The following is a 24,273-nucleotide window of genomic DNA, read 5'->3' as shown; positions in this document are numbered from 1 at the left end:
ACTCCTTACATCTTATGATCAAAATAAAATAGGGAAAAAAAAAGACAGTAGAGGAATGGACAAGTATGAGTTCTACAAGGTGAAAATGAGATCTATGGGTCTCCTCAACCATCCAACCACAAATACATGGGTTACACAATGTAGGCAACTATAGTCCCAATTTTTTTTCTCGTACTATTCTTGGCGCACAACTTTTGTTGAAAGGTACTGTGTGGAATATGAAATTATAACATGAGCCAAGTTGACATGTGTTTCTTTTTGGTGAAAAAGCATCATTTCTTTTAATGTTGTGATGAGCCATTATTAGGAATAGTTTGCCATTGCATTGATTGTGGCAAATAGAGGGTACAAGGCACCAAACCATTATGAGTTGAATTAGGCCATTATTGTAAGATTGTCATATCTCCTATTTTGATGATTCATGGGGTGGGCCAAAATAGCCATTTCCTAACTCCATCATCTTCCCCAATCCCATTTTGTACCTATGTTTTTTTTATCTCTATCACCCCTATGTTTTCCTAAGGCCACTAAAGTTTCTAAGTACGGGAAAATGGTAGATTCTTAATCTACATAAGTCATCAAAGTTGTGAATTTTCCCTTATTATCATGCCCTCTCCTCTATATTTGTCAAGGTCCCATGATACCATGCCTCCTAATCATTCCTCGCTCTCACTCCTTACCTCATCAAAGTGGGGTTTCTCACACCATCATACCTCTTTGCTAACTTTTGGTCCTCCACATACAACTGTTAGGAAATCAAAACTCTCCCCTCTAACATACTCCACCTTCAAACACAAACCCTCGAGTGAATGCACAAGCCAAAAGACATCCCCGACATCCAAACTCCAACTTTTCAGACTCTTTTTATTATTCATCTCCCCCTACCAACCTACACGTTAGGTGTGCATTAATGTGCCTAGTAATGATATAACCCTCTAAGGGATTTCACCTAGTACATAGACTCGACCTACTCCTTCATGAATGGATCCACACGACTTCTAGTGAGGCACACCATGAGTATGTCTTTGATTGCCATTAATGTGATAAGGAGAATAATTGTAGACTATAAGCGACCCTCCTACATGGAATTGTCTATGCAAGCACCAAAATGGTTGTTGACAAGACCTTTCTTCAAAATTAATAATTAAATTTAAAAATCAAAATTCAGTTACACTGTTATTTTTAATTTAATTATTTAATGAAAAATATATTATCAACAACGATTTTGATGTCTACATAGACAACTCCCCTCCTACATATCTTCCAAGCACATTTATGCACATAAGGGCATGATTTTGACATTTTTCAAAAGAAAATGATGATCAATGGGTACAAGAAGCCCATTTTGAAATGCCCTCAAACTATTGTGTAATTTTTGACACTCTCTAGGCGTCCAAAGGTTGCAAAGGCACCATTTAAGAACTATCACGAAAGCTTACAAAAAAACCCTAACCAAAAATAGTAGTAAGCATTTTTTGTTCGAGGATCTAGATCTAAGGATGAAAATCTATAGGTCTTCAGAGATCAAAGGACTAAACCCTTGTAGATCTTGCATAAAAGAACAATTCTTAGAATAAATGAGTGGTTTCACCTAGAAATTGTGTTTGAGATTTAATGATGGTGATAACCAATTGATAGCATTGAATTGCTTGACACTTGCAATTGTTAAGGGTGAACCCTTGCACTTTCCATTGTATTGGCTTGTTGTTGCACCATGTGGGTCATGTCTTGACCTATTAATGCAAGGGTAGTTTAAGAAGCTCTCATTCAACCATTGAGAACTTGTAAATCTAAAATCTATTGTTAACATAAAGGTTTTCAAATCTAGTTTTGCTAATATTGGTAAACATATTTAAAGCTATGTTTTACCTTCATTTTGTGAGTCAATTTGCAATTTTAGGGATTTGTTGTTATTTGTATGAACATAAAAGAAGTTTTTGGGTTTGTTAGCTTAAGAATAAATTAAGATTTGTCAAATTAGGTCAAATAATGAAGTTTGAAGTAAATAACTAGCTATTAAGGTTATGTTGTAAACATTGATATAATCTAAGGTTTATAAAGTTTGGGTTTTAAATACTTAGGCTGACTTTTAAATAGCCGAAATATTTAGGATTTCTAGGGTTTTGAGTAAAAATATTCAAAAGTCACAAAATATTAGCAATAATAACAATAAGGGCATCACAAAGATGTAGTAAAAAACACAAATCAATTAAATGATGAACAAAAACAAATTTGAAAAAAAGTAAAGTTTCAACATTTTATTAGATGGTTGGATGGATAAGAACCACACCTAAATCAACTTCCTCTTGGCTTCAAAAAGATAGTGTTTTTGAAGTCAATTGATGCCTTTGGATGAGTTATGGATTTATAAGGAGGTGAAGGTGAAGTTGTTTTCTTCACCTCTATATATTGAAATGTTCTACAAACAAATTAAAAAAACAGGAATATTATACTTTATTTTAATTAAAAAAAAAAGTCTATTAAAATCCTTACAAAATTATAAATATTGTCCTTACAAATTTGTGGTGAAAAAATTCAATACAACAATACTTGTTCTTCAAAATCTTGCCATCAACATTTTGTCTCTTTTGTTGTGAGCACAACTTAAGTTTTTAGGTCATCCGTGCAAAGAAGGTAGAAGGATAGTAAGCACATAAAGCACTTGATCTTAATGACATTAATCCATATCCAAATTGAGTTGTGGAGGATGTGGATATGCTGTATTCTATTGATGGCATTGTTGATTTGAAGAGAAAGGTAGCAAAAGTAGTAGGATTTCAGGAGGCAGCAAGTGTGCTACCAATTGGGCATTCATCGCATTCACGTCATGATCTTATGCTTGAGGCTCTTGTCGAAGATGAAATTGCTCCTATTCAAGGAGCTATAACACTACCATCCAATTTGAAGACAACACAACTTCTTTTTAGCTTTAGTAGTGAAAAAAAATTATATTTATGTACATTGAAACTTATAATTGTAATTTCTATTTATATTCAAACTTGAAGTTGATATGTATTGAAATCATTTTTGAGTTTATAATACCTATTGAACTCTAGTTTTCAACTAGAAGAATGTAGGAAAGAAATCAATGATATGTTATCTGAATTTAGCAGTATCCATATTTTTGAAGAATATTTTTACAAATTTATGTGTTTTTAGTATTCCAAAAATTTGTTGGGTTTTTACTAGAGTTTTTGCCAAGTCATTTTTTTGAAAAATTTGAGGTCTGCAAAGTTATTGCTGTGTCCTAGTTTTTCAACTATGGGCCATTCAATCTCTTAAGAGACGGGTTCTTGTGAACCACTAGTCATGAAAAGTGGATTATGAAGAATGACTCAAAATTAATGTGTAGATGATTCTCAATAATTGTAATGATTCACTGCAGAAAAGCATCACACTCATCAAAATGAAATAGCTAGGAAGCACTACAGTGAATGCTTCATAAGATACAATATTTGCTTAAAGTTTCTCAAATGGAGTAGCAAGCTAAGCAGGTATTATTGTGGAGGGAAAATCCATAGAAAAACATACTTAAGCTAAAGTGGTATAGGATGGGTGTTCTCCACCCATGGATTTGTAAGTGCAAAGACCATTCAATCTCATGAGCGATGGGTTCTTGTAAGCTGCTGCACATGAAAGATAGGTCATGAGAAATGAAAGGAATGTTGACAATTATAGCTCATGAGAGGTGGGTTCTTGTAAGTCACCACACAAGAAGAATGACTTCGTATGAACATCCAACTGATCACCAAAAAAAAAAATTTACATAAGAAGTGAAATCTCTTTTAGGATAAAATCATAAAATCTGATGAATTTGCATATAGCAGATTTCCTCCTTTTCTGTTAATGGGTCATAAGTAGCTTCAATTGCATGTCCCTTGACTTGTTTAACATTAGACAAAGAAAGCATGTTTTGAAAAATGTATACGAACTATTTTATAATGAACGGTATTACTTGCAGTTATCAAGGAAAATAAAACCCAGCCATTTCAGAAAATGTTTCTCTTTGTCCCCATTAATTCATGCCTACACAAAGGCCTCATGTCAAGTTAGGAAGAAAATAGGACAGTGAATTCAGTTGAAAAGCTTTGAAAACTTCATACCAGCATCCTCATATAATTAATAATTTGGATAAAACATCTATTAAATCACTTAAATCTGTTTATATAGATTATTAATGGCATCAATTTGTAATTTCAACATGACCTAGAGCTTAAGTTCTGTACAATATACATAAAATAAGCAATCACATAACATTAAGCACAAATATTGCCAAATAGAAATATATATTCTATACGATACTGATGGCGAAATAGGCATAAACATAATAAAATCATTCACACAGAGACAAAAATAAACACATCATCAAGGACTGAATTCATTAACATTTAAACGGTTAATTGTCCACAACATCTTAACATAAGAGGCTTCAAGGAACTAAACCAACCCAATTTAGGTGGAAAGCTTCAAATACACATATATTGTTCCATGCATTTACAAATCCATATATATAATCCTTGAGTCAATTCTTCAACGAAGCCTGTCATGCCATATATTTTGTTGTCGACATGTATCATATGTTAGTCACTAGCCTGTCAGAATTGAAAAGTTAATGGCTTGAATTTATAGCAAATCCCGGACAACATTAGCCACAAGTTAAGACCCCTTATCAAATGGACTGCTTCAGCTTCATGTTGATGATGCATAATACATACAGAAAGAATTATGACACACAAGATAGTTGTTTCTTTCTTCATCTGCTACTCGAACACTCTGCTGTTGACTCCAGCCCTGTATAAGTGTAGAGGCCTGTGTTCTTTATTTGCTTCTATATTTTCTTCGATGATTGAGGAAATATCAAGTTGAATACCTGCCGGAACAAAGAAAACATCTCCTTCCTGAACATTAATTATTGACTCATCATTTACAAGTTTTTGTGTCATTACCCCCTCGCCATATAGAACTAAAAAAATGGATGGTCCTGAGACTGCTGGAAATGTTACAGTTGTGCTAAATGGGAGGATACAACGATCCACTTCAAACTCATAGAAAGGTGGTGAGTACCGTGTGGTAAAGGGATTCAAAGGCACCCCTTGCAAAATCTCTGGCATGCCCTGAAATATTTCACAAAGTCAAACTTGAAACGCCCTCAACTGGCAAAGAACTAATAACCATTCTAATGAAATAAAGAAGAATCACTTGATTAGAAATCTCACCTGTTTGTATGTTAACATCGAGCAAAGTGTTTCAACATCACGGTACTTTGGGGTCAGGCCAGCCCGTACAACATTATCAGATGTAGCCATGCATTCAACACATTCTCCATACAAGTATGCATGAGGCTCGTTTGCATCTAAATAAAGAGCTTCCCCAGGAACAAGCTTGACATAGTTAAAGAAGAATGCAGATATAACTCCAATATCATTTGGGTATTGCTTTTCCAGCCTTAGAACAAGTTGCTCTTTTAGTGTCAAATTCCTCACCTGTTGTGAACATAACAAAAGTTTCAGAAGCAGCCCTTGGAGGAGGTTGAAAGAGAATATAATGTTCCCAATACTTGGGAATCTCAAACACTGGCTTGAAAAAAGGAAAAGTATATTCTGTGACCCGCCTGATTCTCCTGATTCAGCCGCATTTTTAACTTCCTCAGTGCCTCCATCACTGCCTCTTTATCAATTGTCATGAGTTGAGTAAAAGCAGACTTCAATGACATTTTCACATGATCAGCACTTTGGCCCCTCGATTCTACATCCATGAGTTCTATTGTTCTTGATTCTCCGAGAATATTCTCAATCTCAGGCACAGTCTGTAGGACATTCTTAAGCTCCTGCAGAAAGTATACAACATGCTGACTAAAATCAAATATTACTTGCGAGTTGTGATGACATAATTTTTCCCATTGCCTATGATTCAAATTATCCTTGTTTTGAATGTAGAGAGCAAAACTGTTTCATAGTGGTTAAACTCTTGGAAGTACTGCTTTTCCACAAAGTTGGTTGTATGGCAACCACGAGCACTAAAGAAGACTTGTTGATAAAATGGCCAACAATGGAAAAAATTGGAGTATGGATAAGATAGCCAAGGGAGACATTGGATCCAATTAATAGAGAGAGGGAGTGTGAAGATGGCCATTTGAAGGCTGGCATTTAAATAGAAGAGCTCTAAGCACATCTAGACATGTATATGACAGAAAAGAAATTTCAGATGAAGAAGCTACATAAAAAAGTTACATAGATGCTCATGGGACAAAGAAGCTCATTACTGGGCAAGTAAAACAAGGGAAGAAGACAGAAGAAGAGGGCCAAAAATGGAAATAGATTGAAAAATCAGAAACTTAGGAAGCATTGGACACAGCAAGAGGAATAGGACATCAGAAACATGGGAAACAAGATAATGTCAATCATCATGTTGATGTTTATAGCGTCGGTCAGTATTCTTCCCTTACCGACAGTGCAAATCTAAATGTCTAATTTGCCTTTCGACCTTAGTCATTTCAGGAGATCGATTTATATGTGTATCGATTCACTCTTGCCGACTTTATATTTGTTATTATAATTAAATTTAATCCCGCCATGTTTAGTGAAAAGTCGGGTCAAATATAATATAACCGATGACTATTAAATGAGTCGTGTTGATTGGTTAGAAGCCGACTTTTGAAATAAGTCATGTTGCTTGATCTCATCGTGGTGGAGTATATAGACCGAAGAACTCCATCTCCTTTGGCAATCGAAAAAACACACAAGCAGATAGTATTTCTTCTGCAGTTCGTATTCTTCTACAGCAGATCGGCATCTCTCCTTTACATTCAGGCAGATAGTACAGATATTATCTTCATCAAGATTGGGTTCCATCTCCAGCAGTTTGATATCTACTACAGCTAATTTCTGATTCTGATATAAGGCAGATCAAATCTATAATTTATTGCTAGATTCTAGAGTGAATCTTCTTGTCGTATAGCTTCAAAGTGTGAAGCAGTTGTAAAGAAATTTTGCTAATACATTACAAGACATTTGTTCCTGGGCTTTTTACCTTCAGGAGGAAGGTTTTCCCAGGGTACATTTTGTGTTATTGTGTTTGAATTATTGCTTATCTAGTCTGATCATATAACTTAACACATCAATGATCAATGCATAGAAAATTTTCAACAATGAAGGAGCAATAGGTAAGAGGAGAAACATTGAAAATGACAATTAAGGAGATGAAAGTAGTAGGCATGACTTTTCCACAGTCCATATAGTATGTGCAAGTATATCTGGATAAAGCTGTGTATATTATACACAGCTTTATCCAGAAATACTTGCACATACAAGATGGAAGTAGAGAAAGAAAGAGTTGAATAACCAATGAAAACTACTCATATAGGAAGAGAAGGATGAATCTGGTTCACATTTGTGGAAGACTAAGGAAACAGGCAATGCAGACAGAAAGGCTCGTCTGCTCATATAGGAAGAGAAGGATGAATCTGGTTCACATTTGTGGAAGACTAAGGAAACAGGCAATGCAGACAGAAAGGCTCGTCTGCAAAGAGCATAAAGTGTCTCTAGCACCTTGTGGCAAAAGACAAAAGGAAAAGTACTTTCCCATAAATAAGTATCTTAAATAGCAAAGAGCAAGAAGTACCAGGTAGATATGTCTATTTGTCGCTTAAGTCAATTGATGTTGTTAGATACTGGCCACACTCATTGAGAAAGAGTGAGTACCAGATAACAAGGAGAGTTTATAAGACAATTAAAAGAACCGGTCAAAGTGGAAGCAATGGTCCTTAAAGACAGTGAAGCATAAGTTCAATTTAGGGTTTGAAATTTTAGAAAATAATAGTGGAAGGTATTTTATATCAGATTCTGCAGAATGATAACAATCAGGCAGAACAGATGATGCAATAAACACAAAAGGACAAAATTACTCCAACACTGACAAGTACATCTTTGACAAGTATATATGTTGTGGCAAATTATCTTAAAGAATACAATTGAAACGTGACAAAATTTGAGTTAGTATGGTTGTTGCAAGGGAGAGCTAAGCAAATTATTTAAATGTTTGGCAAACAATATGTAAATTAGATGCCTCAATAACAAAAAAGCAACAAATATTGTGAGGTCGTGCATTAGATCAGATCATTGAAGTCCAGTGAGCAAAGAGACCAGATGGAAGCTAGAGTTCGGATTGTCCATACAAGATATTCACAAATTTTCAGCCATTCATTTGCATAATCTCTAGGATAACATTATCCAGCTTACTGTATAACCTTTAAGGAACACTTACATATTATAGCAGAATATTAAAAAATTCGATAAGGCAGCCTCTGACTGAGTGAGAAGAAATCCACACATTTGAAGTAATTTAAGTTCTCTGCCCAAAATGACCTGTTAATTTTAAAATTGTCTAGGGAAATGTCTATCATGATGTTAGTTTTTTACCTTTCTATGTACACTAAAGAATGCAATTTGTGATCATTGTACAATACAAAAGACTGTATTCATGGAAAAATGCTTGAAAATCAATACAAGGAAACAAGAATTACCTGTTGATCGACAAATCCACACAAAGCCTCAAACTCCGTGAGAGCCAGAACCATCTCAGGCTTATGATTAGAGTCTTTATAAACCTTTGGCTGAGCCTGATGCAAAGCTTGAGCCAGATCCTTGTCTGGGTGTGCTTGTATGGACAAAGCCTTCCCCACTGAAAGAACCTAGATGAATCGCACAGAACTAGAAGTCCCTTTTAGTAGGTCCACATAATTCTCATAATAGATAAATAAGGACTAATTTTACAAAGAGCACTGTAATGTTAAAGGTACAAATAAAGTAGTGAGTGACTGTTCTAACAAAACATGATCGATCACTTCTCTTCTTTTGAAGAATTCCTATGGCTATGTTTGATTTTCATTGAGAACAATCTGGCTTCTATGCTGACAGAGAAAAAAACAAAGCAAAGAGATATGCTAATGACCTCGGTTACGTTCCTCTGGGATATTCAGATCAACTCTCAATGAAGCCAGTGAATTTTATGTTCACCACTTGATCAAGCATCTATATAATCTTAAATATATCATTGAAGTTCACCACAGACCAAGAATAGTTAAAGAAACGGAAGAAAAAACGCAGTATAAAAAACAACAGTCAATGAGAGCACCTAAGAAATCCCATGGAGAAAAGTTTAAAGAATAGAACATATTTTACAACTATTGCATCTTGCCAAATCTTTTATTTTCAAAGGAAAATGTATTATAGGATAACTCTAGTGAAAAACATTGGACTTGCAGTTGATAAATATATTTTAAGGTTTCTAAGAAACATAATTTTAAATTATGAATATAACTATCAGGATTCAACTATGTAGTATTTGAGTCAAACTCATTGACCCATGATTCATGAGTTGTGGTTCACAAGAACACATCTTTCATGAGAATGAACGGTACACTTAGCACTCATTACATCTAAGTGATGCTCACAGAGGTGAAACATTAGGACTTCCCGGGAGGTCACCTGGCTTGCCTGTTGCCCTTTTTAGGCTCAGATGGCCTTGAAACTTGCTCATACTGCCTTCAACATTTTGTGGCCAATTGATGATATCAATTGACCACAAAATGTTGACATGTATGATACTGCCTTGAAACTTCCTCGTTCATACTGCCTTCAACATTTTGTGGTCTGTCATGTTTATCGGCTTATGTGTGATGGATTTTTTGCCCACTTGGTCTTTTCCACGCTAGATTCCTGGGTTCTATTGCTGCCACTGCCATGGCTGCCCGCTCCTACAGGGATGCTGCTTTAAGAAATGATGCTAGGAAAAAAACCCCTCAAACCAGAATGACTCTGATGCTGCTGCTACCTGCAAGTATGATAAAAATAGAAAAGATCTGTGTATAGTCAACTGCTGGGATGAGGTTCCTGTTCTGGGGATATCCCTTCTGGACAGTCTACTTATTTGCTCTCCGGTCTTTCTCAGCGGGGCTTTGGAGAGCAAATTTACTGGTGCTTGGTCTTCCTACCAAACACTGGTAAATTGGGTACAGAGAAAGGAGATTGAAAGTTCAAGGTGAGATTGATATTTCAATGTGCACAAGGGTTTCTTTTTGATATTTCACAATGGTCCTTTGTTTATGGGCACCTATGGTCTGTAACTGAATCCTTGGTCACCTAGCTTTGACCCAACAGAACAAATGCCCTCAAGGGTGCTGGTCTAGGGGAATGTCCCCTTCCTTGCCCTACATTTCTGGGATGATATTTGCCTTAAAGCAAAAGGAAATGCTATTGGGACATACAAGGACATGGGCTGAGCACCAAAGAAAAGAACTACTCCAATGGACTTCCCGGGACCACTAAAAGGAGAATGACTGAAGTGGTAGATTGATAATGAGTGAATTCCCTTCAAATGCAACTTCTGTCATGAGTATGGGCATTTCCAAAGGGACTGCTCTAAAAATCCAAGAACATATCAACAGAAAGAATGCCAAAATCGAGACTTCAAACAAACTAATAAGCACAGTAATAGGCACAAGGAAAATCCTAGATGTTCTGCTAACGATCCCTCTTCTTCCAACCCTTTTTTTTTGTCTTGCCCCTGTGGATGATAACGCGGCCAAGGGGCCCAAAGAGGTGACCTTACCTGAAGAAGTTGTTGAGGAAGAATGTCAAGTTCCAGCCCTTGAAGATCGAAAAGAGATGGAAGAAGATGATGTCCTCGCTTCTCCTGTCATCAGTCGAAAAACTAATAGAAGGAAGAAGAATTCCGAAGTAAGATCTAAAGAGAGTTCGAGAACACTGCAGCAGGCAAGAAATCCGCCTTGGATTTGGTTCTCAAATCTAAATGAAAATCAAGCAAACAAATAATGCCCCCCTTATGGAATTTTTGACGCATAATTTGTGGGCTAATAATACCAGTTGAACAGATTTCTCGTCTTTGTTCGCTTATGAACAGCAATTTGGGTGTGTTGATCCATCCACTCTTTGGGCTGATCAATCCCAGAAAATCATGTATGATAATATCGCTTGTGACCCGTTTTCTTTGTACTCCCCGACATCGTTGTCAACGCTTTAGAAGCTATAGCTGTAATCTTGGTATTTTATAATCGATAAATCAGCTTTTTTATTTCAAAACAAAACAATATACTAAATTTCTGCTAAAAATTTGGGGACATTTTTTTCAAAGAAAATTTTATCTTCAAAAAAAAAAAAACTGGTAGAGAAAAGAAAATTACAGATTCTAACCTCTGGGTTGAATTTTAAAAAGTACCTTGAACAAAAAGGGCAGATCAATTCCCCACCGTTCCAGTACCTTATCTCCAAGTGCTTCAGGGTGCTCCTGCAACCAGTTTCTCAAGGGCAATTTTCCAGTATGTTCTTCTTCGGAAACTACAAGGCTGTGTCCTGAATCATGGGTGCCCATCCACAGCTCTGCATAGGGCTTATCTTCTTCTGGGGGGGATTTGGATATAAGAGAATAAAGCCTCCCAACCTCCCCTGCGCGTCCGTGCTTCCCCCATTCATAGTTTTGCACTGTAGAAGACAACCTTAATGCCTTGTTCTTCAAATCCCCTCCTGCCATTCGATTGAGCTTGAGGTTTTTCTCAAACAAATCTAATGTAATGGTGAGAGGTATTTAGTGATAGGCTTTGTTGCTACAGTAGAGCGGAATACAAAAGAAAGCTTTCACCGCATGAGGCAGACATGAAAGGGACATCACGATACCAACGTCCCACGTCGCTGTTGAGTGAAGATAAAAGTGATGGAATAGAAGATCAAATTAACCGTAAATCCAGAATACCGTTTTTCTCAGTGGAAGATTTTGTCTTGTATTTCGTCATTTTGACTTGTCTGGTTTGGGCTTCAGACATTCTGATGATTTTTTTATAGAAATACTTGCTGAAGCCTGAAACACATATCATTCGGTCGATATATATGGCGCATCATTCGGTAGAAGATGTTTGGTTACGAGTGCTTTAAATCTTCTAAAATGGCATCAGAAGAAGCAATTAAATTAAATTATAAGAATGAAGTTATCAAAAGTAGTTGAATAAAATAGCGGCACTGTCAAAGTCCAACCTAACATTTTTACAATAAGTTTTACTATCAAGTTGAAATTTTATAACTTGTTTTATTTGTTTGTATATATTTTTTTTCATTTTTTGTCTTGTACGAGAAGAGCATCAATAGATAACATAGTTCCAATAACCGTCACTTTATTGTCATGTTGACTTCCCAATAGCCATCATAGTGAAAACACCATTAATAAATTTGTTTTGTACCAATAGCCGATCATTTTTTGTAATTTTTTATTTATAATTGACCCATTTGTGCACCACTATTGGGACATTTGTCAACAAGTACTAGTGATTTTGAGTTGACGATTACTGAAACATCTTTAGTTAGGTATCAGGTGACCCTTTGAAATGTGTATTTTTTGACCTTTGTGCACATAACTGATTCCACAGCGTGCATCGTTACTATCCAGTTACTATCCAGAAGCCAGATCAATAGCTATAAGCAATTAAGTCGCAAAAGATGCTGCTGCTAAAGATAAATTAATTATAAATTCACTAAAGATAATTAAAATTACCTAAGTTTAAATTTTATTAAAATAAAATAAAAATTATTTCAAAAATCCAATTGCCAAAAATTCAAATGTTATGCAGTGGCTTTTTAAAGCAAAGTGGGAGTGGGGGCCACGGGTCCCATCACCACTGCAGACATGCGGGTGCAGGCCCACAGTGATGAGGAGACCGTCGTGGTCTCCTCCACTAACCTGCGGCCACTATCGTAACAGTGTCTGCAAGGTAGTGGAGGGTATCCCTCTCGACGATAGTAATAACTCCCCCACCCCCTATGCGTTGGCCCATTAATCCATGCAAAGGATGAAATTTATTCTTCGGATGTCTTCGTACTATTTCTTATATATTTTGTTTTGTATAAATATAAATAATATATATATATATATATATATATATATATATATATATATATATATATATATATATATAGTTTTTCATTCCAGTTTATTTAATAATATAAGAGAGAAATATATAAAAAGATATATGTATAAGAAAAATGTTAATGTAAAAATGAGAATAGGAATTTAATCACAGGGATGCAATAAAATAGAGAAATTTGTTTCAACGATATACAGATAACTAAATTATCACAGAGATAGGTAATGCTTAAATTTTGATTTCATAGTGATCATATTCAACAAATTTGTCTTATGTTGAGATAATAAATTTTTTGATGAGATTTCTAGAAAATTGATATTCACAGAGAGAGATTTTTGAAAATAAATAAATAACAAGATAATATTTCCACAGGGATTTTATACAAATAATCTAAGAAGAATTCATACTTGAAATATTATATCACATAGCGAGATTTCTTAATACAATGATTATATGCATAGAGAAAGAAATTATTTACAGAGATAAAAGATTTTGAGTTTGGAACAAGATTTTATTTCTTTTAATCTAATTCACAGCAAGAATTTGAACAAGATTTTATTTATCTAATCTAATTCACAGCAAGTATCTAAAACAAGATTTCATTAATCTAATTCACAGCAAGAAATTGAAACAAGAAATCTAATTCTCAGCAAGAAATTGAAACAAGATTTCATTTAGTTAATCTAATTCTCAGCAAGTAATTGAAACAAGATTTTATTAATCTAATTCACAGAAACAAGATTTTATTAATCTAAATCACAGCAAGAAATTGAAACAAGAAATCTAATTCTCAGCAAGAAATTGAAACAAGATTTCATTTAGTTAATCTAATTCTGGACAAGTAATTGAAACAAGATTTTATTAATCTAATTCACAGAAACAAGATTTTATTAATCTAAATCACAGCAAGAAATCTAATTCTCAGCAAGAAATTGAAACAAGAACAAGATGCATGATTCAAATAAATATAAAAAAAAAACCTGGATACTTGCACTTGATGTGGAATCCCCTCTAAATTCTTCAACTAGCCTCCCTTGATCCTTCCTTGCAAGCTTGGAAAAATTTCTTCAAAACAACCTTAACTATTCTCCAAAATGAAAATATGACTACTAAAGCAACTATTTGAGAAAACTTTCTTCAAAGAATAACCAACTCCCTCTTTTGAAAACTTGCATACAATATATAGGAAAAATCCCTTAATTCCACTATCTAGAGAAATTAATTAAGAATGAGATTCTTTTTCCAATATTGGACCCATGCAAAATTGATTAATATCTTAGTGGGGGAGTGACATGCAAGGTATTGAAATTTCCTCTAGAAGCTTCTAATTTCTCCTACAACATGTGCCATAATTGGGAATGGGAAAAAGAATAAATAAATAATGTCTATTTAAATTATATTCTCCAAGTGTGTATGTGGGTCCATTATTATTCTTTTATAATATTCATTCAATTATTTTCAATAGCTCAACCAAAAAAAATATAATAGAATTGTGTCAAATCAAAAAGTGATAAAGGAGGGTTGTGACATCCCCCCCCCCCTAATTTGTGCTTCGTCCCTGTAGACGTATAAAAATGACCATATTCCTAAATGAATATTTTATGTTCATTTCTCTATTTGATTAAATCCAATTTAATTAAATTATCCACGTTCTTCTATTTTATTAAGTAAATTACTCAATTTATTTAAATAAAATTCACTATACCCATTTAATGAATAAATCATTTTATTCAATTAAATCCCCCCTATCCACTTTTAATTAAATTCAAATTTAATTAAATAGTTATCCTAAATTGAATAAATCTAATTTATTTAATTTCCCCAAATTGCAACCAAATTGAATTAAATCATTTAATTCAATTAAATCCTATTATCCCTCCATCCACTTGCAAAATCCTACATCTCCCACTTGCCTTCCTAAACCCCTATCTAATCCCTTCTAGACTCTTCTAATCGCTTCTAATTGGCCTAACCCATCTTCTAAACTTTGTCACATCCCTAAGCAAAGGGAAGTCACTTCTCAAAACCTCAAAGTCTTTGATAACCATTAAAGGCTACAAGTCTTCAACCACTTAATTCCTTAAAGTCTTTGATAACCATTAAAGGCTTCCAACTTTCAACCACTTAATCCCCCAAAGTCTCCAATAACCATTAATGGTTAACTCAAACCCTCCTACATGGTTAAAACATTTGTTTTGACTCAACCTTCATCCAACCCAAGGGTCTCATAAGGCCTTTAATGCTTTGACCATGATTATCTCTTAATCATTTGCACAAAGGTTTATCAATGGATTAAGTCTTAATCCATTGGGTAAACCTAACTTAAGCTTGACCCTTACCCTCTAGATAACCATGAGGTCTTCTCAGGCATTTAATGTCTCCAACCCCTTCTCTCAACCCAATCTTATGTTGACACTTGTCACCATTTCATTGGTGCAAATTGCAACCATGGATCCCCAACTTTCAAACTCAACCCTTGATCAACTCTTTCAATCCTGACCATCCATTGCCCTATTTTTGCCATAAATAGAGCTCTCATTCTTCCATTTTAAATCAACCTCCAAATTTGTAGTATCACACTTATGCTCAAATACATTCAAGCTTTCTTATATCATATATGCTCATCATTTTAGCCTCTCTTTTAACTAGAAATTAGTCTAAATATGCATATTTAGAATACTTTCTTTATCATTTAGCTCAATCATAGACTAATATATCATGTTAGGATAGTATTCATACTAACCTTGTCATCTTATAATCTAGTTTATTACATTTCTAAAGTCATGCATAGCTTAGAATGCATCTCATACTAAAATCTATCAAAGCATCCTTCGTTCTTGCATTTGTCATCCCTAAACCATTTTACTCAGTGATCTGAGAGCAAAAACATTGGTTTGAGGGACATTGTGAGATAGAGAACCATGGGACCCACCTTGGGAAGCTGAGTAATACCTCATTACTCCATATCTTGCATCAAGAAGTCCTGTGTGTGTGTATGGACTAATATTTAGAAATATTTTCACATATTAAGTTTTATCAGCCCACTTTTCCCGCATACATTTCTGGCGCCCACCGTGGGGCCTGACCCCAAATATCAAATCGGTTTTTGAAACTAATCACTTTTGCAGGTCCGCGGGAAACAGGAATCAGCGCGTGGGAAACATTCCCCAGCGCATCTGGTTAACAGTCTAGTGCATCCCGCTTACTGTTTAGCGCGTGGGGTCTATACCCTAGCACGTGAAGACCTTTCCTCAGCGCATGACTCCCTCTAATATTTTTCTATAGGTTTCAGCACGGAAGAAAACTAGAGCAGCGCGTTCAGTTCACTGTTTAGCGCATCCAATAAACAGCGTAGCGCATCCGGTCCACTGTTCAGCGCGTACAGTCCATAATCCAGCACGTGAAGTTTATACATTAGCGCATCAAATCACCAACTTTCCTGTGGGTCTCAACGCAAAAGAAAACCAGAGCAGCGCCTTCGGCGTATAGAGTAGCGCATTCAACAAACAGTGTAGCGCGTTGATACTTAGTTTTAGCGCATCAAGGGTATATCGTAGCGCATACAGTCTGTTATGTAGCGCATTGAAGATAGAAACAAAAATTGTAATCGAAAATTAAATTTTAGACTTGTTGAAGTCCACAAAATCCTCTGTTTTTCTAACTAATGTGGTGATATTTTGTAGGATTTCTGACATTTTATTGCAGGGAGGAGCTTAGTGTCTTTTTTTTTTAGAACTATAAATTGTTTAAATTTTACTAGCTTGTTCAAGTTAGTTAAAATTTAAAGTCTTTTTAATTTTAGTTAAATAAAATTGAACTCACCTTATTTGGGTAATAAAACGAACCACAAAAAAAAACACGCTTTTCATAGGAGGGCAAAATTTTCATTTTGGGCTTTAAAAAGAACAAGTAGAATTTTCAGTTTTGCAAACAATGGGATTTAAAACATCACCATCCTTTGGTGCATAAAAGGATTTACTTCAAATTTCTATAAAGTAAAAGAATCACACATGTCCAGAGTCAGTTACAACTAAAGAGGGAAGCTTTTCCCCTTTTAAGTGATTTCTTTTGCTGACCAAAACATCGAATTTACTTTGTTGACCGAAATTCCTTTTCATAGATCAGAAAATCATTGCCCTGAAAGGATAAAATGAACACCATGTTTTTGTGGAGCAACATCTCCATATAGATTTTAGCAAATCACTGAATTGAAAGGCTAAAAAGAACCAACTTGATTGCTTTATCTTGAAAGTGGAAGGAATATGCTCTCCCCTTAACTGGGTGATCAAAAATCCAAACCACTCTTATAGCTTTCTTTACTTCAAGCAATAAAACCTTTAGCAGGTCTGCCTTCCCGAGGAGTTGGAATCAACTCTTAAAGCCGTTTATGGCCGGTGTGAAGGGAACGACCTAAGTGGGGAACGGCTTTGACGCCAAGAATTCCAACCCACTATAATCAAATGTGGAAAGTGACGAAAGTCCTTTTCAACGGTTGCGCGCAGCGATTAGCCTTCCCCCAGTATCCTTGAGATACGTAAAGCCTTTGTTCTAAAGGTTGGGAAGCCTCCTAAGAGAGTTTATCACTGACGGCCGAATAGGAAGCCTGATTACGAACCCTAGAAATAGAAGCTTTGAGCCAAGTCAATAACCAGACATTTATAACATCATAGTGCAAGGGTGGAGAAGAATCCACCCCCAAGATTACTCACCATATACCTCCCAAGATGACTACTCAACTGTGAAGTGATTCACTTTGAGTTAATTTCTGGCAAAAGGCAAAAAAACGGGCGCCCTCTAGGGGGTGACACGACTATTTGAGCTGACGGAGTATCGAGACTAGTGGGCTATGATGTTATTTATGACCCTTGACTAAAGAGTCTTTCTGAAGTGTATTACTTGTATCAAAACCTGTTAAAACATTGGGGATTTGAACACATCCTCGTTGAACATACACTTTTTGTTAGATTAGGCAAAATGGTTGTACTTTTTATGCCGTGTTTGCATTTATTGCTTCAGAAAATCATCCATAAAACTTGAAAAATTTGCAACAAAAATTCAAAATTCACAAAAACCAAACCAAAGAAAAAAATTCAGGGCAGTTTAGCGCATAAGAGCAACCTCTTAGCACGTGGAGTACTTTTGTTAGCGCATCCAAACCACTAGTTAGTGCGTTGGTTCAAAACAATAGCGTTTCATCTTAAGGCAAAACAGTGTAAAATCCTTTAGCGCATCAGAAAAATAGTCTAGTGCGTGGAAGCAACAGCTTAGCGCGTAGCATCCAAACATTAGCGCATAAAGTCCAACGGTTAGTGCGTCACAGACCTAGGATAGCGCATAGCTTTTTCAACAGCTAGAAAAACAATATTAACAGTCCAAAAACTTTAGCGCGTGTCTGGGGGCAGCCTAGCACGTGTGGTTATTATTTTAGCGCATAGAGGAATTTCGGTAGCGCATATAGACTCTGTTGTAGCGCGTGATCCAAAACAGAAAAACAGAGGGCAAAACCGAGAAAATTTTTGAAATTTTCAAAAACATTTTTAGAAGCATTTTTCATCAACATCATTTTTTTATCAAACCAGAGTGACAAAAACAAACCACTAAAACTATTTCTTGAGCAAAATTTGTGTCAAAAAGAACGTTGTCAGAATCCTAAACAAATCGCGCAATAGAGGATGTCTCTCCTATCATAATCCGGAAATCTCATCATCAGTATCAACAAAATCCTTTACCATCTTATGGATTTTTATCTCAAAACACTTGTTTAAAATTTTCAAATTGTCAAATCAAGTTTCTAGAACGGGAAGCTTTTATCCATATCATTTGACACGCTTTGTTGTGAAGGGACATCTAAACCTTCACTTGGATAGAGTAAGATTTGAAATTTTCAAAAACAAGAATCAACTAAATCCAAACAAATCAAAGGAAACCATTGATCACTCATGCATGACTAATCCCCTTATTCTGAGAAGAAAGAACCTCTATCGTAACATCATGTTGAAGAAACAACCTAGTTTTTCCAAATTCATCAAGAGAAATAAGTTTTTATACATCAATCGTCAACTATTCAAATCTCATCGGGTATTCCTTCATCATGTCAAACGTTATATCCAAAACAAATCTAGCGAATTTGACAAAGAACCTTTGAAGACAAGAGCATACTGTCAAAAGTCTGCTTTTAATCAAATCATAAACCGCGGAGGAAAGATCAATCCAGCATTCTTGCCCAACGAGTGCATCACATATAACACATCTCGACCAGAACCACCAACCCCCGAGCAACACATCGAAGAGGATTTTGTCCCTTTCATCACTGAGAGTTTCTACTAAAATGTTTTTTACTCGCTCTCAAAGAGACAAACAAAGTGAGGCACACGCTGAGTCTAGTATGAATCGAAGATTATCAAATCCTTTTGAAGTTCCACCCGTAGAAGAACCTGAAATTACTAAAGCACTTCTTCGGGAATGTCAAGAAAACCCTTCCTTCCAAAAACTTGTAGAAAAGCTCATGGAAAATGACAAAGAAAAATATCTGCTCATGCTTACAAGCAAAGGAGATAAACTTCCCGAAGATTTAGACCCAAACATCTTTAAAACTGGATCTCAACAATATGCATATCAAGAACAACAAAGAGAAGAAGAAACCCATAACTTTGAACAACATATACTTGAGCAACACATTCTAGAACAACGCATACCAGAGATGCATATACCTGAGCTAGAAACACCAGAACAAAATATACCATTTACTACACCTTTTTAGCTGAGAACCAATACAAGGCAATAACTTTTCCCTTGACAAGACAATATACCTTTGGTAGCCCTTACTCAACAAATGCAAATGTTGCAAAGGCAAATACAGGATATGCAACAAGGGACAACAGTGCGGTACTCTTTAAACGAAATCTGTCCTTATCCATTTGACAAAAGATTGAATATGGTGCCTTTTCCTCCAAACTCAAACGTTCCCAAATTTGATAAATATGATGGCAAAAGTGATCCCCGAGATCATGTTCGAGAATTTTGCACACTGAGCCTTGAATTTTCTCATGATGACACCTATTTGATGAGGTTATTCCCCAGAAGCTTGGGAGGGCAAACCATGGAATGGTTATCCAAAATTTCGCCACTTGTTAGATCATTTGATGAATTGGTTAACAAATTCATAACCCACTATTCCTACAACATCCAACATGCCATAACCATGCTAGATGTTTGCAACACCAAACAAAAGAACAACAAAACATTCATGGTGTTCCTTCAACGCTGGCGACGCATGGTATCACGATATCCTCGAGATATTCCCGAAAAGGAGAAAATGGAAATCGTCATCGATAACTTGAATGGCGAAATGAGTTACAGACTAAAACTTCAATGTATACCATCTTTCACTAAATTGATTGAAAATGGCATTCAAGTAGAAGAAGCATGTGTCAAAAAGGGAACACTCAAATTCTACAAAGAAGAAACAAACTCATCAAACTACAATAATCAGAACAACACCAACCTTAACAAATCTCGATTTTGGACTCGAAACAAAAATGAAGGCAATAATGAAACACATGATCCCAAATCTAAACAACCAGTGCTTGCATTATCTGGAAATCCTCAAAACACGAAAAATCTTAAAAATGCTAACACATATACACCAAACACTGATCAAGGACAACTCAACAGAAACAACACCAATGACACTCAAAACAAAAACATGAATCCAGGACCTAACAACAATTCATGCAACAACACGAACAATTTCCAAAAGTGTATCTTCACACCACTGGGACAATCATTAGAATCCGCATTCAAAGAACTTTTGGCAAACAAGATTCTTTCTTTGCCTCCAATCAGCAACTATGAACCCCCAATCAAACCACCTTGGTGGAATGATTCACACTATTGTGATTTCCATCGCAACAAGGGTCATAGAACAAACAAGTGCATGAGATTGAAACACATAGTATAGGACATAATTGATCGAGGTGACTTAACGGTGGATGGTCTCAAAACAAATGGTGATCACGGAGCCTTCAAAAATGCTCTCCCAAATTACAACAAAGATGGAGCATCAACTTTAGATGATACATGCGGAGCTCGTATCAATCACATCTACAACAACACGATCAACCACATATCAGCTGAAGATCATCAAGTCAATGTCATCACCATTCGAGATCGGCATGATCATGAATCTGTCAATGTAACAACCCGAACTCAGAAATATGTCTTGAAGGGACATACTGCACCCACAACTACCACACCAAAAATCCAATATGACTTGGTTAGCCAACTACGCAAGACTCCAGCTCAGATATCTATCCTGGAATTATTGAAACTATCACCAAAGCACAAAGACATATTGGAGCAAGCGCTATTGGAAACAAATGTACCTCAAAATCTGGATACCGACAGATTTCAAGCCATGGTCGCCCATATGACAGGACCTCATAACCTCACCTTCTCAGAGCATGAAAATACTTCCTTGAGTCATCTGCATAATACTTCTCTCCATATTGAAGTCATTGTTTGCAAACACCGAATAAAAAGAGTCTTAATAGATGGAGGAGCCGGACTTAATATATGTACTTTAAAGCTTATCCATGCATTAGGCTTCTCAGAAGAATCTATTGATCCTTGCAAGAAGATTACCATAAAAGCATATGATGATGAGGAAAGGTCCTCTAAAGGAACAGTGATATTACCTATTCAAGTAGGACCAGTACAAAAGGATACTATATGTCAAGTCTTAGACATAGATCTAACCTACAATATCTTGTTAGGACGCCCTTGGATACATGAAATGCAAGTAGTAGCTTCTATGTATCACCAGTGTGTCAAGTTTCCTTATGATGGACAAGAAATCTCCATATCAGCTGATCATAATCCATTTCAACATTGCAACGCAATGGGGGTAGCCCAAGACAGTTTGGTTCCTCATAATAGAGAAAAGCAACGATCTTTGACATCAGATCTACAAACAGCAAAACCCAACTCCTTATGGGGAGACTTCAAGCAGAAGATGCAAATCAAAGACCAGGGCATGGGAGAATACTCTTTGGAGCCTTTATGTTTGGCCAAATTGCCAACATCACCTAGATCGCATGGTTTGCCTACTACATCAACACATCTGGCCACTCAGCCCATCACTAAATTTGATGGTACCTTCATCCAATTGGGTACTCTAGCACATGAATTAGAAGACAAGGACATTCTTAGCTGGTTATACAAAGATGAGGAAGAAGATCATAGAGCAGCAGCTCTGGACATTGTTCTACCAACACACCTGTATGGAAAAGGCTACTTAATCATGAAGCAAATGGGATATGGCGGTAAAGGACCTATTGGGAAATGCAAAGAAGGAGTCACTGAACCTATAGATCTTCCTTCACAACCTAGTAGAAACAAAGCGGGATTGGGTTCTAAACTCACATTCCTATTGAAACAGCCACCACACACAACTACAAAACCTCAATGGAAGGTAAAGAAGAAGTACAAAGAAGAATCCTGGCAGGAAGCACTCTTTGAATCAACAGAAACAATCTGCAAGGCACGGGAACGTCAAGATCAGAAGTTACATCAGGAAAAGCTTCTAAAACACAAAAGGGTCATATCTGCAGCAGTAGCTCATATTCAAACACCAATGTCTCGAGAACAAATCATGTCATCTCTAGATACCGTTATTCCTCCCCGAGGAAGTACAGTCTATGAACAAATCCAGAACGTAGAAGACGGATCTGATACAGAATCAACAAAAACCATCAAAATGGTATCCATCATCAAAGATTTGTTTTCACCATACAACATACCTGTTTACAGCATAGATAGAATCTGGGATGATGCCTATGTGACAGATTCCAATGAATATGAATGGGGTACCTGCTCCAATGCTACTACAAATATCCTGGACAATACTGATTCTATATCCCTTTCTCAAGAAGAACATAACGTAGAAGATAGACCTCTTGAATTTGGATTGTAGAATATCTATGATGCCACGGAAAGCGAACAGAAACATTATGAGCAAGTATACATAGAGGATAATACCATCGAAGACCTCGACGAAATCCTGGACTTCTTTAAAACCAAGAACAATCACGATGAAAACTCTATCCTAACACTTACAGTAGCAGAGCTTGATCCACCCAACTATTCCTTACCGCTTTTCTTTCCTGACCTCATCGACTGGGATGAACCTGAAACACATGATATACCAATTTTCCCAGATGATGAATCTATTATCCATTACCTATGTACCGTAAATTTAGAAACAGGCTCTACCAGTGAACAAAATAACGATGTCTGTCAATCAGGGAGTGTCAAGTCTCTCAGTCACAAAAATGAACTAAATAAAGGATTTGATGCTGAAAACCAGTCAATGGCAGCTCTAGATCACAAAAAAAAAAAAAAGGACGCATCTGAGGGTAAAAACCTTTTTAAGACACCTAACGATGGGAGACTTGACACTCTTCCTGAGCACTTTCATGAGCGATCACCCATTTTGATTGAGCCCACTCAATCAATCAACATTGGTACCACAGAAGCAGCCAGAAACATACACCTTGCAGAATCTCTGACAGAGGAAGAAAGATCGACATTCATCATCTTCTTTAAAGGACATCAAATCAACTTTGCTTGGTCATATGCTGATATGCCCAGAGTAGATCCACACTTAATCATGCATCACTTGTCCATTTCTACAGGAGTTAAACCAGTCAAGCAAAAGCTACGAAAAATGAATCCACAGGTGGCACTCATGGTCAAAACTGAACTGAAGAAACTATTGGATGTCGGATTCATCTGACCCATTGACTATGCAGAATGGATTTCCAACATCGTTCTAGTATCAAAACCAGATGGTAGTATCAGAATATGCACTAACTTCAGGGACGTCAACAAAGCTTGTCCAAAAGACGACTTTCCTCTGCCAAGTATCGACATAATTGTAGATCTCACAGTAGGCCATGCAATGCTCTCACTAATGGATGGTTTCTCACGCTATAATCAAATCAAAATAGCTCCTGAAGATCAAGATAAAACAACATTCACCTGTCCTTGGGGAACGTACTGTTGGAATGTTATGCCTTTTGGCTTAAAGAATGCAGGGGCCACTTATCAAAGAGCAATGACAACAATCTTCCATGACATGATGCACACATTTATGGAAGACTATGTGGATGACTTACTAGCTAAATCCTTCACCAGAGCAGAACATCTCAGCATCCTAACAAAGATCTTTGATCGATTGGAGAAATTACAGGTCAGGCTTAACCCTAAAAAGTGTGTCTTGGGGGTTACATCGAGCAAGTTACTAGGCTACATAGTCTCAGCTAAAGGTATTGAAGTAGAACCAG

The 24,273-nt window shown here is 36.2% G+C and overlaps 1 protein-coding gene across 2 annotated transcripts; it reads right to left on the bottom strand.

Annotated features, from left to right (window-relative positions):
* Positions 1 to 4,354: 4,354 nt before the first annotated feature.
* Positions 4,355 to 11,931, bottom strand: LOC131042087 (mannose-6-phosphate isomerase 1). Of its 2 annotated transcripts, XM_057975397.2 has the most exons (5): positions 11,236 to 11,927; positions 8,522 to 8,689; positions 5,612 to 5,827; positions 5,217 to 5,483; positions 4,355 to 5,114 (listed from the first exon to the last, which is right to left on the bottom strand). In XM_057975397.2, exons 1-5 carry the CDS (start codon positions 11,545 to 11,547, stop codon positions 4,761 to 4,763), a joined length of 1,317 nt encoding a protein of 438 aa, XP_057831380.2. In that variant the 5' UTR covers positions 11,548 to 11,927; the 3' UTR covers positions 4,355 to 4,760. The 2 variants fall into 2 exon arrangements, with proteins under 2 accessions (XP_057831380.2, XP_057831381.2); XM_057975398.2 differs by lacking the exon at positions 5,612 to 5,827 and having other exon boundaries at positions 11,236 to 11,931.
* Positions 11,932 to 24,273: the final 12,342 nt, after the last annotated feature.

The sequence above is a fragment of the Cryptomeria japonica genome, chromosome 2, assembly GCF_030272615.1.
Source record: "Cryptomeria japonica chromosome 2, Sugi_1.0, whole genome shotgun sequence".
Lineage (NCBI taxonomy): Eukaryota > Viridiplantae > Streptophyta > Pinopsida > Cupressales > Cupressaceae > Cryptomeria > Cryptomeria japonica.
Note: the sequence above shows the minus strand (reverse complement) of the source record. Positions and strands in the feature narration are given on the sequence as shown.